General features: G+C 46.2%; 1 protein-coding gene across 7 annotated transcripts in view; it reads right to left on the bottom strand.

The window, feature by feature from the left end:
* Positions 1-6,967: 6,967 nt before the first annotated feature.
* Positions 6,968-16,860, bottom strand: part of BICRAL (BICRA like chromatin remodeling complex associated protein) — a 215,157-nt gene continuing 205,264 nt past the window's right edge. For all 7 annotated transcript variants that reach the window (XM_066249430.1, XM_066249010.1, XM_066249514.1 and 4 more), the window contains 4 exons: positions 15,395-15,540; positions 14,022-14,116; positions 11,359-11,461; positions 6,968-8,564 (listed from right to left, as the gene is read on the bottom strand). In XM_066249430.1, the coding sequence (XP_066105527.1) occupies positions 7,777-8,564; positions 11,359-11,461; positions 14,022-14,116; positions 15,395-15,540 (1,132 nt within the window). In that variant the 3' untranslated portion in view covers positions 6,968-7,776. The remainder of the gene's footprint in view (positions 8,565-11,358; positions 11,462-14,021; positions 14,117-15,394; positions 15,541-16,860) is intronic.

Genomic DNA, 16,860 nt, shown 5'->3' with positions numbered 1-16,860 from the left:
AAATAAGTGGATCACCAAATCAATGTTTCTTCTGTCTGTCTGTCTCTCTCTCTTTCTCTCTCTCTCTCCTTCTCCCTCCCCCTTTCCCTGAAACCAATAAAATTTTAAAAGTTTGTGTGTATTATTTTTTGTTAAAAAAGCACAAGGGAGCAAAAGTTGGAAGGAAAAATGAACAGGTGAAGGGCAGCAGCTCTCTGCGGGTCAAGGACAGGCACGGGAAAGCTCTGCAGTGTGTGAGACCAGAAACACCTGGAAAACCCAAACCTCTTCTGAATTATCTCAGGGTTAATGGGACATGCGCTTTTCCTGCCTTCCATACCCCTTCAACAGCACCTCATCTTACACCCTAAGAAATGGAGAGTCAGGACAAGTCTTCCTAGTTTATGGGGGAGGAAGCTGAGGCCGGGAGGAACTTGCATAAAGGTATCTGATTACGTAGTAGACGAAGTACTGGCCCCTGTTTCTAGATCCTGCCGCAGAAGGCACTTTTTTTTTTAATTGAGAGGCAGAGACAGAGAGATGGAGAGATGAGAAGTATCAACTTTTTTTTTTAAAGATTTTTTAAAAAGACTTTATTTATTCAATTTTCAGAGAGGGGAGAGAGAGAGAGAAAGAGAGAGAGAGGGAAAGAGAGAAGGAGGAGGAACAGGAAGCATTAACTTCCCATATATGCCTTGACCAGGCAAGCCCAGGGTTTCAAACCGGCGACCTCAGTGTTCTAGATCGACGCTTTATCCACTGCGCCACCACAGGTCAGGCGTATCAACTTTTATTTATTTTTTGTATTTCTCTGAGGTTGGAAATGCGGAGGCAGTCAGACAGACTCCCGCATGCGCCCCACCCGGATCCACCCAGCACGCCCACTAGGGGGCAATGCTCTGCCCAACCGGGGCGTCGCTCTGCTGCGACCAGAGCCATTCTAACGCCTGAGGCAGAGGCCATAGAGCCATTCTAGCACCTGAGCCAACTTTGCTCCAATGGAGCCTTCGCTAAGGGAGGGGAAGAGACAGAGAGGAAGAAGTGGGGGAGGGGTGGAGAAGCAGATGGGCGCTTCTCCTGTGTGCCCTGGCCGGGAATCGAACCCGGGACTCCTGCACGCCAGGCCGACACTCTACCACTGAGCCAACTGGCCAGGGCCCGTATAAACTTTTTAAAAAATATTTTATTCCTTTTAGAGAGGGTGGGATAGAGAGAGAGAGAAAGGGGGAGGCGCAGGAAGCATCAACTCCCATATGTGCCTTCACCAGGCAAGCCCGGGGTTTCGAACAAGCGACCTCAGCGTTCCAGGTTGTTGCTTTATCCTCTGCACCACCACAGGCCAGGCAAGAAGCATCAACTCTTAGCTGTGGCACTTTAGTTGTTCATTGATTGCTTTCTCATACATGCCTTGACTGGGGTGGGGGTGGGGCGCTCCAGCTGAGCCAGTGAGCTCTTACTTAAGCCAGTGACCTTGGGTTCAAGCCAGCGACCTTTGTGCTCAAGCCAGTGCCCATGGGGTCATGTCTATGATCCCACACTCAAGACAGCGACCTTGGGGTTTTGAACCTGGGTCCGCAGCATCCCAGGTCGATGCTCTATCTACTGTGCCACCTCCGGTCAGGCCCAAAGGCACTTTCTACCCACCCCTTGCACTGTTTTCCTTGCCCTTCACAGAAATGACTTTTCCGGGAGCACCTCGCCTTTGCAAGGGCTGTCAAAGACCAGGCTACAACACATGCCTGTGATGAATACAGATTAAAGTTTCTTACAAAGGCCTTTCACCTGCAGCAATGTAGACACAGGCAGTTCGTATAACAGAATCTACATTATACTACAAATGTGCCTCTACGATGTGTGTGTGTAGTGAACCAGATTTCTCCACATAGCGAACACTGTGATTACAAAAGTCCTTTGCCTTCATTCTGGCAGAAAGTGTATTATTTTGCCAAGCATAACTCTGGAAACGGTTCTAAGAACTGGTATGGAGACAGTTTGTAGCTCTCTACCAAGTGGTAGTCCTCAAGAATTTTCACTCCAGTTTTTCTCCGGAACTCCGGTCAGTTCCCAAATGGACTGGAATGTAGCTGGCTTGTTTTCTCTGTAGATGGAGGGCACCTTGAAAAGAGAACTCCTTCCTGACCTACACACATCTCCCGGGTCCAGGACAGCACCTGTAAACTGCTCGAGGGTCTGGTGCTTCGTGCTCTCCACCCTCAGCTGGGTCCCCAGGAACCCTGACTGTCCCGAGAGCACACACAGGCTGGGGCAGAGCCAGCGCCTGGGCCTGGGCTGAGTCTCTCGAGGACAGCACCGCTGGTCCTGCTTGGGCGATGCTACTTCAGCAATCCCCCAATGGTACGGTTTCTTGGTTTCCTATCCCCCCCCCCCCGAGAATCCACTGGCTCCTTTCTCCGCATCAAGGAGTACTAGGGTCCTTCTCCTGAAACAAGCTCTCCTACACACAGGGCTGATGGCTTCCACCGTCCTCGGAGAAGATGCTCGGTCTTTCTTCTGGCCTGCTCCTGGGCAACGGAGACTCTGATCCTAACTAAGCAGCCAGATGATCCCTCTAATGCTTCCTACATGGGGCACCCCCATTGTAAAGGGCCCAAAGAGGGACAAGAATGCCATCATGGGAACACATTTATCCTGCCAGACCAGGCAGTGGGGGGATGTTGAGGACCTGAGGTCGCCAGCTTGAGTGTGGGGTCGCTGGCTTGAGTGAGGGATCCAAGACATGACCCCAAGGCTGCTGGCTTGAGCAAGGGGTCACTGGCTTGGCTGGAGCCCCTCAGTCAAGGCACGTATGAGAAAGCAATCAATGAACAACTAAGGTGCTGCAGCTATGAGATGATGCCTCTCATCTCTCTCCCTTCCTGTCTGTCTGTCCCTCTTACTCTTGCTAAAAACAAAAAGCAAACAAACAAACAACAAACAAACAAAAGCTCCACACACTTACACATGTATCCTCAGCAAAGAGAAGCTTGACATCGGGCAACTCTGTAAAAGACATGAAGGGATCCATCCACTGGGGTAACGATTCGAGCACCATTACTCTAAATTCTGTTCCTTATGGGAGGACAGTTTCCTGTTTACTATTGATTACTGCTAAATCTTCTGTTCCTGACAGCTACTGCTTTGAGGGCAGGGGGGAGCAATGACACCAGAAAGTAAGGGGTGTACATATAAACTCTAGACCTCCAAAGAAAAATTTAAGGAGTCTTCTACCCTCACCCCTAGAAATACATTTCATCTCTGGTCATTTCCATAGCAATCTGGGTTGAGACTCCCTCGTGAGGACAAGGACCCAGAAGGGCCTCAGGGGGCCGAGTGTGCAGATCAGGTTACAGAGGTGTTTCTCAATACAATGTGGTCGAAAAGAAACATGACTCCAAAAAGAAATGTTAATTCTGGACCAAGTCTTTATGTAAAACAGTTTTCTTTATTTACCCCTTAGTCTCCCTTTCTTCTTTTTTGCCTTAGCCTTCTTGTACTTGTAGAAACAAAATAAATATAAAAATATATGGCCTGACCTGTGGTGGCGAAGTGGGTAAAGCATTCAACCTGGAATGCTGAGGTCGCTGCTTTGAAATCCTGGGCTTGCTGGGTCAAGGCACATACAGGATGCAACAGCTTTGAGTTGATGCTTCCCGCTCCTCCCCACCTCCCTTTCACTCTCCGTTCTATAAAAAAAAAATCAATAAATAAAATCATTTAAAATAAAAGGACATATGGAAGAAGAAACTTGCTATTTTTTCCCATATATTGAGGCTCACTTATGTAACTTTTTTTTTCTCACTTATGTAACTTTTTAAGGACCTCATTTTCCTTCCTTAGTTAAGGGAAGGACCCATGTGACAGGAGTAGGAATGGAGGCCAGAGATGTACATGACTAAACTTTTTCACTGACCAACTTTAATTTGTAACTATTTGGAAAAGCTGATCAGTTAGAATCCTATGCCCTCACTTGTTAGGCTACTTTAAATTTTTATTCTATTTATTTTATTTTATTTTTTAGTGAGAGAGAGAGGAAACATCAATTCGTAGTTTCAGCACTTTAGTTGTTCATTGATTGCTTCTCCTATGTGCCTTGATCAGGGAGGATACAATAAGCCAGTGGCCCCTTGCTCAAGCCAGCAACCTTGGGCTCTAGCCAGCGACCTTGGGCTCAAGCTCAAGTCAGGAACCACAAGACCATGTCAATGATCCCATGCTCAAGCTGGTGACCTCAGGGTTTTGAACCTGGAACCTTGGTGTTCCAGGTCAATGCAACACTCTATCCACTATGCCACCACTGGTTAGGCTGCTTAAAAAATAATTTTTAAAAAGATATTATTTATTGATTTTTAGAGAGAGGAGAGAGGGAGAAGGGGGGGAAGAGTGGGAAACATTATCTCATAGTTGCTTCTTGTACCTGCCTTGACCAGGCAAGCCCAGGGTTTTGAACCGGCAACCTCAGCATTCCAGGTTAACACTCTATCCACTGCGCCACCACAGGCCAGGCTTAAAAATATTTTTAGTTATTTGTTGATGTTGGAGAGAGAGAGAGAGAAAGAGAGAGACAGAAACATTGACCTGTTCCTGTATGTGCCCTGACAGGGGATCAAACCCACAACCTCCATGTCTTAGGATGACACTGTAACCAACGGAGTTATCCAGCCAGGGCTGATCAGGTTACTTCTTGGCAAGGGTAAATATATTTAGACAGAACTTCCTCTGAACACTTACCCTTTTCTTCTGGGAAAAGCAGCCATTCCTACTTGCAAAATCAAGACAACCACAGTTGCACATTTTCCCAAATCTTTGGCTGTATTGCAATGGTTGTTTCAATTTGTAATCTCCAACTAAACATTTCCTACCATGGATTAACAACATAGTTACGGACTGGTTTCTTTTAACAGTATTTATCCAACATAACAAAATAAACTGCAATTTGTTATACTTTTTTTACAAAACATTTTATAAATATTTTTACAAAATGTATACAAAGCAATTTCAAGTGAGACATACTATACAAATGAAGGTATTTAAGCAAATAAAGCCCACACCACACTGACAGTGAGTGACGCGTCCTCTTTTAAGTCAAGTCAGTCTGTAAGGCCTCCCTAATCTAACAAAGTCTACTAAATTCTTCAGAGCTAAAATAGTTCTTTTTTCGTAATTGCCAGTTTAAAATTTGCTTTATCTTTAGGCAGTACTTAAGGACACAGAAAATCAAATGCTTAATAACAAATTCACACTTTTCCACAACAACAACAACAGAAGTAAAATAAAATAAAATGATTTTTGTTACTGAGTACGAGTAGGTCTAAAACTGAACTTTGACTATGAACCTGAACAACTGAATGTTGGCCATCCGAGGCTGAGCTCTCGCACCCTTCACCACAGGGGGCTCGACATGCGGGTTATGACCTATGTGCGCATAACCTAATCACAGGAGTAAAATACATTTCGTAATCTTCATTTGTCATTATCTAGAATCTTTCCTCCATAAAAAGTAAACTTACATACAAGGACACAAAAATTTACAAGTTTCATTTTGGTAAATTAAGCTCTCCGTTCGCTAGACAAGTGTCAGGGCTTAGAAACTCTGAGATGGTACACGGAAAAGCTAGGGTTGGGTAGCAGGGCAGGATAGGGGAGAGGTGTCACAGTGTGCACCAAGCTTATCTTGTCTCGAAAGATCCACTGATTTGCAGTAATTAATGCAACTCACTGGTAGCCTTCCCAGGCTTCCAGGTATGAAGCTCCACAATGAGAAGAATTTCATCTTTAAGTCTTGCTAGGAATGTGGGGAGCATGAATGAGCCCCAAGGGAAGAAGAGCCTATGAAGTCATGAGGATCAATCAGGACAGGGTGTTACCCCAGGGCTGCCCAAACAGGAAGTTCCAACTGGCAACCAACATATCTTTCTAATATGTTACAATAAAGGAAAGGGGGAAATCTGCAGTGGACATTGGCACAAATAAGGAAAAAATGGTCACCCAAAGATGGCCCAGATTTTCCAGCTTCTATTGGCCAGGGAGTGGGAGTGGGAGAAGGTAGTTTGCTTGTGTGAACTGGCCATCTCACAGGGCTCTGTGCGGGGGGCAGAGGGGCAGCAGAGTACAGTCTTCTGTTGCCGTGTTTTCTAGTAATCAGAAGCCTTCCTTTCCATCACAGGCCAATCTGGAGAAGAAATGTCTAACATGATGACAATGGGAGTCATCCCCATTCTGGGGACAGCCAGAAGGAGATCCTGGCAGTGTGTCAGAGCAGAGACCAGCAGGTGCAAACAGAACAGACTACAGTGTGCACACGTGTGCGAGGAGCGTGCGGATACGCTGTGACCACTATGCCCTCTGGGTCTCAACAGCTCAGACACACTCACACACACAGGTGTGACAGTACATATCAAATACCATTATGTAGCTTTCCTAAGGACAGGACATCACGGATGGTTATAGTGACATTCAGAATGACAGGAACAATAGAAATGGGGTGACATGGGGCATGTACAGAAGAAAGGAAAATGGGGAAAGCTCCCTGAAAAGAAATATAAATAAATAAAGCAGTAAGTCACGTTCACTAATATGAACATAGGCCAAACGCCAACCACGACAGGGCGTGTCCTGTGGCTCCCAAGTGGGAGTCCCACATCTCAGATCTCTCCTTTCCAGGGTGGGCTGGCTGGTTACCTTTGGTTTATCTGTGTTTTGGTAATGATTGCTGCCAGGGGTGACTACTGTTCTCAGACAACAAGAAGCATAAAAAGGCCAAAGTCCCCTTAAGGTTTAAACTGAAAAAAATTACAACACAGTTTTCAAATGAAAGTGCTTTTGACTCTTGGCTGTTCGTTGTGGGAGAGGGTGCGGAGAGAGGTTAAATGAGACAAAACCCAGCAACAAACAAAAACATACATCGTATGTTGACTATATCCAATTATAAAATGCAAACGCTTGTTTTTTTCTCAATAGTAACATATATATGCTTTTACATATATACATATTATACTCCTCATGGCTCTATCCCGCCTCCCTGTACACTGTGCCACTGAGCTGGCTTCCTTTACGTAGCCTGGTGGAAGGATCTCAAGTCATGCATGCTGTTGCTACTAAGAGCAGAGCACTGCCTAGATGAAATCCAACGTGGGTATGCTGAAAAAGCATGAAGTTTTGCTCCAGGAGCATCGGAAAAGCACTTGAACCGTGAACGAGGAAGCCCCGCAAACGCCTGCTCGCACGGGCCTGCTGCTGGCTCCAGGCTGTGAGGGGCCCGCGGCAGCAGCAGTGCGCTGCTCAGAGACGCTGAGGCGGAGCCGTGCGGTCTCCCCTCCAACAACAACAACAAAAACCCAAAAGCCAAGGTTTGGAGACACAGTGGGATATTCTTTAAAAAGTAGTTTCTATCAGTCCTGTTTGATTTTCTTTAATAAGTCTGTTCTTTTCAAATGACTTATGATTGTCAGAGTTTTACCCAGGGCCAAGTATACTGTGATCTCATTGAGTTACAGTGTCTTGTTTTTAAAAAAAAAATAAAACCAGTAAACAAAAAGGTGACTAAAAGCGCTTTCAGAACACTTGAAATGTGTAGGGCCTACCACACTGCTTTCTAACAAGGATTAATTGTACTAAAGGGTTTCCCTGTAACCACGAGTATTGCTCTTAAACAAAGAAGAGGATTGAGATTAGAAAGAATAACCTGTGATGAGAGACCAAGCAGGCTGGAGACAGGAGACCGTTCCATTCGCTTTTGCGGGGAAAGACTGTAACTTGTCCGGGCAGGGTCTGGGACGGGGCTAGGGCAGGACGCTGCTATTAACACTCTAGGATACTATTTACAGCTGCTTCTAAAATGGAGTCAGATTCTACAACGCCTTCACTGTGGTCCGGGATGAACTTTTCCAGGCAGTTTTCCTGTGAAGCCATTGGAGAAAAGTTGGGGAAATCTAACTCAACAGAGCCACTAATGGCGGGGTCACTCTGGGTCTGCCGCCCGGCCTTTTTGAGTTCCAAGATGCTCTTAAATGTTGTTTCCAGACTCTTGGTGAGCTGGAGATCTGGCTGGGTCTCGCCTGACCCTTTCATGATATCTGTGTGTAAAACTTCATTCTTTGGAGAACTCCTCAGAGTTTTGTCCTGGAAGGAATTGTTACACGTCATCTCCAAGCGAGAATCCACTAGGATGCTCGACAGTTTGCTCTCAGTACCGTGATCCGGTCTGGCCGCGGTTTTCCGGGGCCCGTCGGGGCCGGGAGCGCACTCGCCGCCCTTCACGCAGTCTCTCCGGGCGCTTTTCTCCTCCGGCGCACTCCGGTACTGACCTAAGCCCACTTTGTCAAATTTCAGTGCTGTGCCGAGGCATTCGGTTTTTTTAGAAATGTTTCCTTCCGCGGAGACCACTATGTGATTAGGCACTAGATGAAACTGGTCATGATTCACGGGTTCTGCCGCGCCTGGTTTGGCTCGGTCTCGGCTCGGGGCCTTGGCTGTCAGGTGGAGGGAGCCGGCAGTCTTACTGCTGTGCTGGTCACTCCTGCCAAACTGCGTCTCGGGGGCCGCTTTGTCAAGTTTGAAGGAACAACAGAAATCCGCCTGAAAACCCTCTGGAAAAGGGAACAAAAAGAACATTAATGAATCAATGGGAGAATAAGGGTAATACCGCAGGCCCTCGGTGGGTCAGGTGCGGAGCCCCCTGCTCCAGCTCCGCCGGCCGGGACACAGGCTTCCGCGCCCAGGATGCAAAGGCAGAGCACGGGGTGGGGGTGGGGGTGGGGGTGGGGGTGGGTGGGGGGGAGTCGTCCTCCCATTAAGGTAACCGCAGCTTCCGGGTCAGAAGCTGAGACCACTGTGGGAGGGCAGCTGCTCGGTGACAGGTGGGAAGACCAGAGGGGCAAAAGCTCATTTTCTTGGGCTTTGTTATTTTTACTTATATTTTTTAATTTTAATTTAATTTTTTTACAGAGACAGAGAGTCAGAGAGAGGGATAGATAGGGACAGACAGACAGGAACGGAGAGAGATGAGAAGCATCAATCATCAGTTTTTCGCTGTGACACCTTAGTTGTTCATTGATTGCTTTCTCATATGTGCCTTGACCGCGGGCCTTCAGCAGACCGAGTGACCCCTTGCTTGAGCCAGCGACCTTGGGTCCAAGCTGGTGAGCTTTGCTCAAACCAGATGAGCCTGCGCACAAGCTGGTGACCTCAGGGTCTCGAACCTGGGTCCTTCTGCATCCCAGTCCGACGATCTATCCACTGGTCAGGCTCAGGCTCTGTTATTTTTAAATAGTTTTTTTAAATTTTTTTATTAAGGATTGTTTCGAAATAGTCTGAAACAGAAATGAGATGCTAGTATCAGCCTGGTTTCTTCCTTGGACTGAAGAGCTTAGCACATGGCTTTGGCCGGGGGTGGCATGTGATGAACACAACTATTTGTTTCTGGGTGATGGCACTGTGGTCCCTTAGACACATGTGAGGGGACCTGGCATAACTAGTGGCATTTTGTCAGGAGCGCAAAACATAGGTCAACGTGCATTGAGAAATGGTATCTGCTCGGCAGGGAACGGAGGAGACGCAGCTGGGAGCGAGCGCTGACTGGCGCCAGGCCTGCAGAGCCAGGGACAGTGAGGGCAAGACCAAGTTAGTGAGGACTCACAGGGTGGAGGGGACAGAGGGAGTGAGACAGGCTGTTGCTGTGCAAGGGCAGAGAGGGTGTTACCTCTGGAAACAATGTAAGTGAAAGAGGGCTTTGATAAATCTATAAAATCACAAACATGAGCTCCTTCACCAAATCCCAAAATGTGACATCCAGGGCCTACAGCCTTGTGATCTAAACAGCTGATTTCATCCAACACACAACTGGCTGAGCAGGCACGATACAGAGAAGGAAGCCCGTCCCTACCCAGGTCACACTCATGTCCAAGGTGGCTGTGACAAAATGGGAGGGTTTATCCACAGATCCAACTCACCAGAAAGCAGTAATTTGCAGGTTCTAAGAAAAAAGGTCAGAAATCTATCCTACATTATTCTCCTTTCTGGAAAGATTTGAGGATTCTCCCAGGTACACAGCAATTCTTATGAGTGTAAATATTATATATATATTCTCTTTGGAAGTTTTTTTTTTTTGAGAGGGACAGGAAGGGAGAGGGAGAGAGGGGGAGAGTAAGAGAGGGAGAATAGGAGAGGGGGAGAGAAAAAGAGAGAGAGAAAAGCATCAACTTGTTCCACTTAGTTGTGCCATTTCTTCTTGTATGTGCCCTGATTGGGGTTTGAACCAGTGGCCTTGGGGGTAAATTCAGTGCCCTTGGGATTGAGATGATGACCTCAAGATTGAGCCAGCAACCCCAGGCTCGAGCTGGCAAACCTGGGATTGAACCAGTGACCGTGGCACTCTGGGTCAACACTCTATCCACTGCGTCACCAGGAAGGACTCTTTGGAAATTTCTTGAGCCACATCAAACACAAGACAGAACCTTAATCTTTATTCAATAGAAAAGACATTGTGCCCTGGCCGGGTGGCTCAGTGAACAAAATGTCATCCAGGTACACTGAGGCTATGAGTTTGATTCCCGGCCAGGACACACAGGAGAAATGCCCACCTGCTTTTCCACCCCTCCCCCTCTCCATTCTTTCTGTCTGTCTCTTCCCCTCCCGCAGTCAAGGCTCCACTGGAGCAAAGTTGGCCTGGATGCTGAGGATGGCTTCATGGCCTCCACCTCAGGCGCCAGAATGGTTCTGGTTACAACAGAGCAATGCCCCAGAGGGGCAGAGCATCGCCCCTGGTGGGCATGCCGGGTAGATCCCGGTCAGCACATGCGGGAGTCTGTGTCTCTGCCTCCTTGCTTTTCACTTCAGAAAAAAAAACCACACCTATATTCCATGAATTGTCATAATGTTGTTTGATTTAAACAATTTTAGAGGCCAGAAAAAAGTAAAGAGAGTTCATTTTTAAAGGAAGAATGTGGGTCAGATCTAAGCTGAGTACACTCAGCAGGAGGTTAATGGGGTGAAAGGCTTACATGGAGCACTCCGATTTCCCAGCTGGTGGACAGGGCCGGGTTTTACTGATTTTTCCCCCTAACAATGTCATGTACATAATAAGATAACTCAATAATTTGCTGAAACTTAATTGCTTCTGGGCAGGCTTTGGACTTAATTTAGTTCTCAAAAGTTAGAGAATTACTGAGAAGTTTAAGTTTACAATGGGGAAAAATAATCACTTCACAATATAAAATTCCAATGTGGATGTTGTAGAATATGGGGCTTGTCAGAGTACTCATATCCTGCTCTCAACTCTGGGTTTTTTCTCCCCAGAATTCATGTTCTGCCTTCAGGTTTTGTAGCAAAGGTGGGCTCAGACAGACCACCCGCAGGTCCACTGCCTTTGCCCGGGTGTCTTACCGGGGTCCACAAGTGCCAGCCGCTTATCCCGGGACAGGGATGCTCTCTCCTCCTGGTTGAACATTCTGTCGATCATCACCATCTCAGCAGAGGGATTAATCCGCTGGAAATGAGAGGGCCCAGTCATTTCAGGTGCCTTTTAACAAGTGCAAACATCTCACTGCAGCTTTGTAACAACTGAAGCAATTAGAGATGAGACTTTAATGTCTAGGTCAGGGGTCAGGAAATTTTTTGGCTGAGAGAGCCATGAATGCTACATATTTTAAAATGTAATTCCGTGACAGCCATACAACGACCCGGGTACGTTATGCATTATCCAATAAAAATTTGGTGTTGTCCCGGAGGACAGCTGTGATTGGCTCCAGCCACCCGCAACCATGAACATGAATGGTAGGAAATGAATGGATTGTAATACATGAGAATGTTTTATATTTTTAACATTATTTTTTTATTAAAGACTTGTCTGCGAGCCAGATGCAGCCATCAAACGAGCCACATCTGGCTCGTGAGCCAAAGGTTCCCGACCCCTGGTCTAGGTTCTAGTCATGTCCCATCGAGTACATTTTTCCTTGCCATGTAGGATGCATTTCTAAAAAACTGTATTTTTTGAGAAAAGGTGCTGTACACATTGGTACAAAATTCCAAAGGTACTGAAGGGGATGTGAAAAGCCTTTCCTCTTCGCCTCCCCTGTGCACGCCCCCACCCACGTGTCTCTCCCTCGAGGTGACCCATGCCGGGAAGTTTAATGCTCTCTTCCAGAGATATATTATGCACATACACACATTTGTGTTCTTATTTTTTGTATCTTTTGCACGTAAATGGTAGCAACAATACACACTGTTCAGTAACTTTCTTATTTCCCCTTCTGCTAACATGTTGAAAATCTTTTCATTAGAATGACCTCTTACTTTATACTCTGCTATGTGTGTGCATATGTTTTAATTAGGGCTTTCTTTAAAATTATTTTTTGCTATACAGAGTCAAATCTCAAAATTATATTTCTGGGTTTTATTTAATATGAAAACTCATGGTAGATACAATTTGATCAAATAACTGGTCCTTTTCCTCAAAGATGATAGTCTTTTTGATGTCTGAGTTATGTTTTAGAAATGGTTACTATAGCCTGACCAGGCAGTGGCACAGTGGATAGAGAGTCCGACTGGGATGCAGAAGGCCCAGGTTTGAAACCCTGAGATCACTGGCTTGAGTGCAGGCTCATCTGACTTGAGCAAGGGCTCACCAGCTTGAGCGTGGGGTCGCTGGCTTGAGCATGGGATCACAGACATGACCTCATGGCTGCTGGCTTGAGCCCAAAGGTTGCTGGCTTGAATCCCAAGGTCACTGGCTTGAGCAAGGGTCACTTGCTCTGCTGTGGGCCCCCAGTCAAGGCACATAAGAGAATGCAATCAGTGAACAACCAAGGTGCCACAACAAAGAATTGATGCTTCTCATCTCTTTCCCTTCTAGTCTGCCTGCCCCTTTCTGTCTTTCTCTCTGTCTGTCTCTGTCTGTCTGTGTCACATACACAAAAAGAAAAAGAAATGGTTACTGTAAGAACGACCATTTCAGCCCTGGCCAGACAGCTCCGTTGGTTAGAGCACTGCCCCAAAGCCCAGAGGTTGCTGGTTTGATCCCCAGTCAGGGCACAGACAGGAACAGCTCCTCTCTCTATCTCTGTCCCTCCCTTCCTCTCTTGCTAAAAGCAAATTAAAATTTAAGAAAAGAGAACAATTATTTCAGACTTTGGAGGCATAATTTTAAGTAAAAATATATTAGTAAATATATCTATTTAAATAAGCACAAACACACATATACACATATTTACATTATATCATATATGTGTATAATGTGGTTCAACCAACCCCCCAAGATACATTTCCAAAGCTGATCTCAAATTGAAAATCACTGTAAGAGACCAATTTATAGGTTAAAGCCCATATAATTTGAGAACTGCTTCTAAAATCTCAGACTAGGTTTGGAGTTTCATTTCCTGAGATATCTTCCTGCTTTCTCTAATAAACTAGTGCTTTAAAACCAATTTTAGTTCCTATTTGATGAAAATGTTCTGGAATTAGTGGTGATGGCTACACAATCTTGTGAATACACTAAAAATTATCCAGTTGTACATTTTAAAAGTAAGTGAATTATGGCATGTTAACAATCAATTAAAAATAAGACAAAACACCACTTCTCTGCCTTTTGGCTAAGATCAAGTGTAAAAACAAGACAAAACTAATTTTAACCTTTGTCATCACCTAGTCTTTTCGGATGTGACTGTGAATGACCTTCCCTGGCAGCACCCCCAGTCCTCTTGACCATCCGTGTGTGGACCAGGGGGCCCCACAGTCCTCCTCTGTACCCCAGTTCTGCTAATTACCCTACAAGCTTCCTAGCGATGTGATCTTGAGCGAATTACTTAACCAAAGCCGTGGGTTCCTCACTTGGAACAATCGAATCACACTGATGGTGACCGGCCACAAAAAGCGCAGTAGGTATTAGCTGCTGTGAGCAGTAGTAACAGTCAAGCGTGAGGTTTTCTACAAACTTAAATATCTATGCCTTTTAAACTGTGCTGGGAAAATGGAGCTCCCTGAAGTCTTCCTCTCTGACTCGGCAGCTGGGACCTGTGAGGTTTAGAAACAAGCGCGCTGGGGAGGTTTACCATGGCGTCGTCTAGGAGCAGACATCTGTACTTGTTAAGCATAGCTTGGGTCCTTTTTAGAAGCTGAGTGGCAACTGTTTCAAATTCATTGTCGACTTTAAAAACAAAAAGAGAGAGAGAAAATAGTAAGAGATTGCAAATCACCCACTAGGCCTTTCATTTCTCGGGGCTGAAATGCTATTATTCTTCCACTGTTCAGACATGTCTCGTCTGTGGCAATTTTCTCTTCTTAGATAAGCTTTTCCGAGATTAAACAGCACGCTCTGCACTGCTCTCCCTCTGTCCACTGGTGCATGATCATGGAATCTCATTTCAATACTAGCTTATATTAACTTTAAGTAAGAAGCCAAAAAAACATACTATTTTTAACATCGCGTATAAAAGAAACCTGTATTATACAGAGCAGCCACAAATATCAAGCCTCCACTCCCTTCCAATAATGTAAGAAACCAACACAGCTGGACCAGTGACGTCCTGCTGTCTGGGCTGGGCCGACCAGTTCCGTCTAAAGACACAAATCAGCACATGGTATCCTGCAGGGCGCGGTGCTGTGCCTGTCCTTGTCTGTTGGTCTCCAAAGGTCTCAGATTTTCTACTTCACTCTTCTCAGAGTCTTCACAGCCCTGTTTACTGTTGGATCTGGACCGGATTCCCCGGGCCTCCCAGGGAAGCTCACAGTGGACTGACTGTGACCACCGCACTCCGATCGGAGAGCCCAGCCAGGGGGCAAGGCTGCTGACTGCTGAGCGGGAGATTACAGCAGTGCAGGGGAAGAATTGAGTCAGGGCTGGGGGCTGCGGTGGAAGGAGGGAGGGCTCAGCGGCACAGTGGGGACGGCAGCAGGGCCAGGCACCAGAAGGGGCTGAGTTCTAGGTTGGGATCAGGAGTCCTTATCCTTAACATTTTTTCTGTGTGTGTGCCAGTTTCTTGACATGCAGCAATGCCCTGGACTCACTTCGGAAGCTCAAAGAATGCTTTTGGGGGCTGAAGAATCAATCTAATTCATAAAACTGGTAATAAGAGCTCGGGCCATGCATTCTGCCTAAACACAGGACTATGCCTGCACACTGCGTAGGGCACCTAGCCCGGGCCTCCGCCTGCAGCCCGCAGTCCAGACAAGGCTTTGCACTAACTGCCCCAAAATTTATCCGTGAAAGACTGACATTTGAGTATCCCTTCACAGAATATTGAAAAGAGTAAGTCACAACCCTAAACATGGACTGGGAAACAGAATAAAATGGGAATAAGTTAGGTCTTTGATTAAAAACAATAAACTGGCTACCATCTGGGGGCTATGGGCTCTTGCTGTTTGTGGAGCATCCATTGAGGGCACTTGGTGCCAAAGTGGCTCTTGGGGCTTACAGCCTGTTTACCTTTCTTCAAGTCCTCCTCGGTGGGCATGGAGCCCTGGCACACGTGGTAGGAGAGCAGCCTCTGTACTGCATCATTTAGTGACCGGAACTGACTTTTGTCGGGTGTCACAGCGTGGGCTTGGTCCCTCTGTAAGTGCTGGAGAATGCTTTAAAAGAGAAATTGCATGTCAATAGAGAGTCATGTTAAGAAACTGAATCTAGCCTAGCCTGTGGTGGCGCAGTGGATAGAGCATCGACCTGGAATGCTGAGGTCGCCATTTGAAACCCTGGGCTTGCCTATTCAAGGCACATACGGCAAGCAACAAGCAAGCAATGAACAACTAAAGTGAAGCAACTATAGATATTCTTTCCTGGCAGCCCTGGAGAGAGCAGTTAGCTTGAGCTAAAAGAAATGTTTCATGTCCGTTTGTAGGCTCTTCTTCAGCCAAGAAGACCCAGCGATCTTGTCCCCTTACTATGTGAAGGGTAAAAAGACTGAGAAGTGTTAAGAGGTGAATGCTATTCATTCTCCTAATTCTTCAGGGATATGGGAAAGCTTTAGGGTTAGGGGACCTGTAGGAGTTGAAAGATAGGATTTAGGAGGTTTGCTGATATAGGGTTTCAGATTTTTCTGCAAGGGTAGGTTTCAGGGTTCGTGTGTAAGTTAGGTAGATTTTTCCAATTTTCTGATTGGCAAAGGTCTAAATGTGGTTCTGTAAGAAACTTTCTGGTCCAGCAGGGGTTCGGGACAGGGTTAGACTGCCGGCCAATCAACCCTGTCCCGGGTTTCGGCACCAAATGTTGGAATCCATGGGAGTCCGAAAGACCAGAGTAACAGGCTTTATTCTAAAGTGAGGCAACTATAGTTCTCACTCCCCTTCCACCGCCCCACTCCTCTCTCTATAAAATCATTAAATAAAATCTTAAAAAAAAAGAGAGAAACTGAATCTTTTGCATGCTACTCCTGTATGTGAGTAGACATACAGGAGTGTTAATGTTCATAGTATAGCCATTCTGTTTTTCCTTCAGTTTTGTATTTTGTATACCAGTGTGAGTTTAGAGTTCGGCCTCACCATCTCCACAGGGGACTCAAACTATGGCCCTGGCCACAAAAGCACAGTGTTTGCATGTGCGGGGGCTCACACAGACCCTGACAATGCCTGACCAAACCACGCTTCTCCTCAAAGACACTAAGGCCGACCAAAGGGTACATGGTTTGCTAAAAAGGCAAAAACTATTCTCCTTGTGAACAGAAGAACAAAGAGTAGGCTCAAACCACATTTGAAATGTTATACGTCCTAATGGAAACAAACTATAGGAAAAGATTTTCAGTTTCTTTTAGAAGGAACATTATATATATTATTGCCTGACCAGGTAGCAAGTAGACAGAGCGTTGACTCAGAAGGGTGAGGTCGCTGGCTCCAAGTGCCAGCTCACCAGCGTGGGGTTGTTGGGTTGAGCAGGGGATTGTCCACATGATCCCAACT

Source organism: Saccopteryx bilineata, chromosome 1 (assembly GCF_036850765.1).
Source record: "Saccopteryx bilineata isolate mSacBil1 chromosome 1, mSacBil1_pri_phased_curated, whole genome shotgun sequence".
Taxonomy (NCBI): Eukaryota; Metazoa; Chordata; class Mammalia; order Chiroptera; family Emballonuridae; genus Saccopteryx; species Saccopteryx bilineata.
Note: the sequence above shows the minus strand (reverse complement) of the source record. Positions and strands in the feature narration are given on the sequence as shown.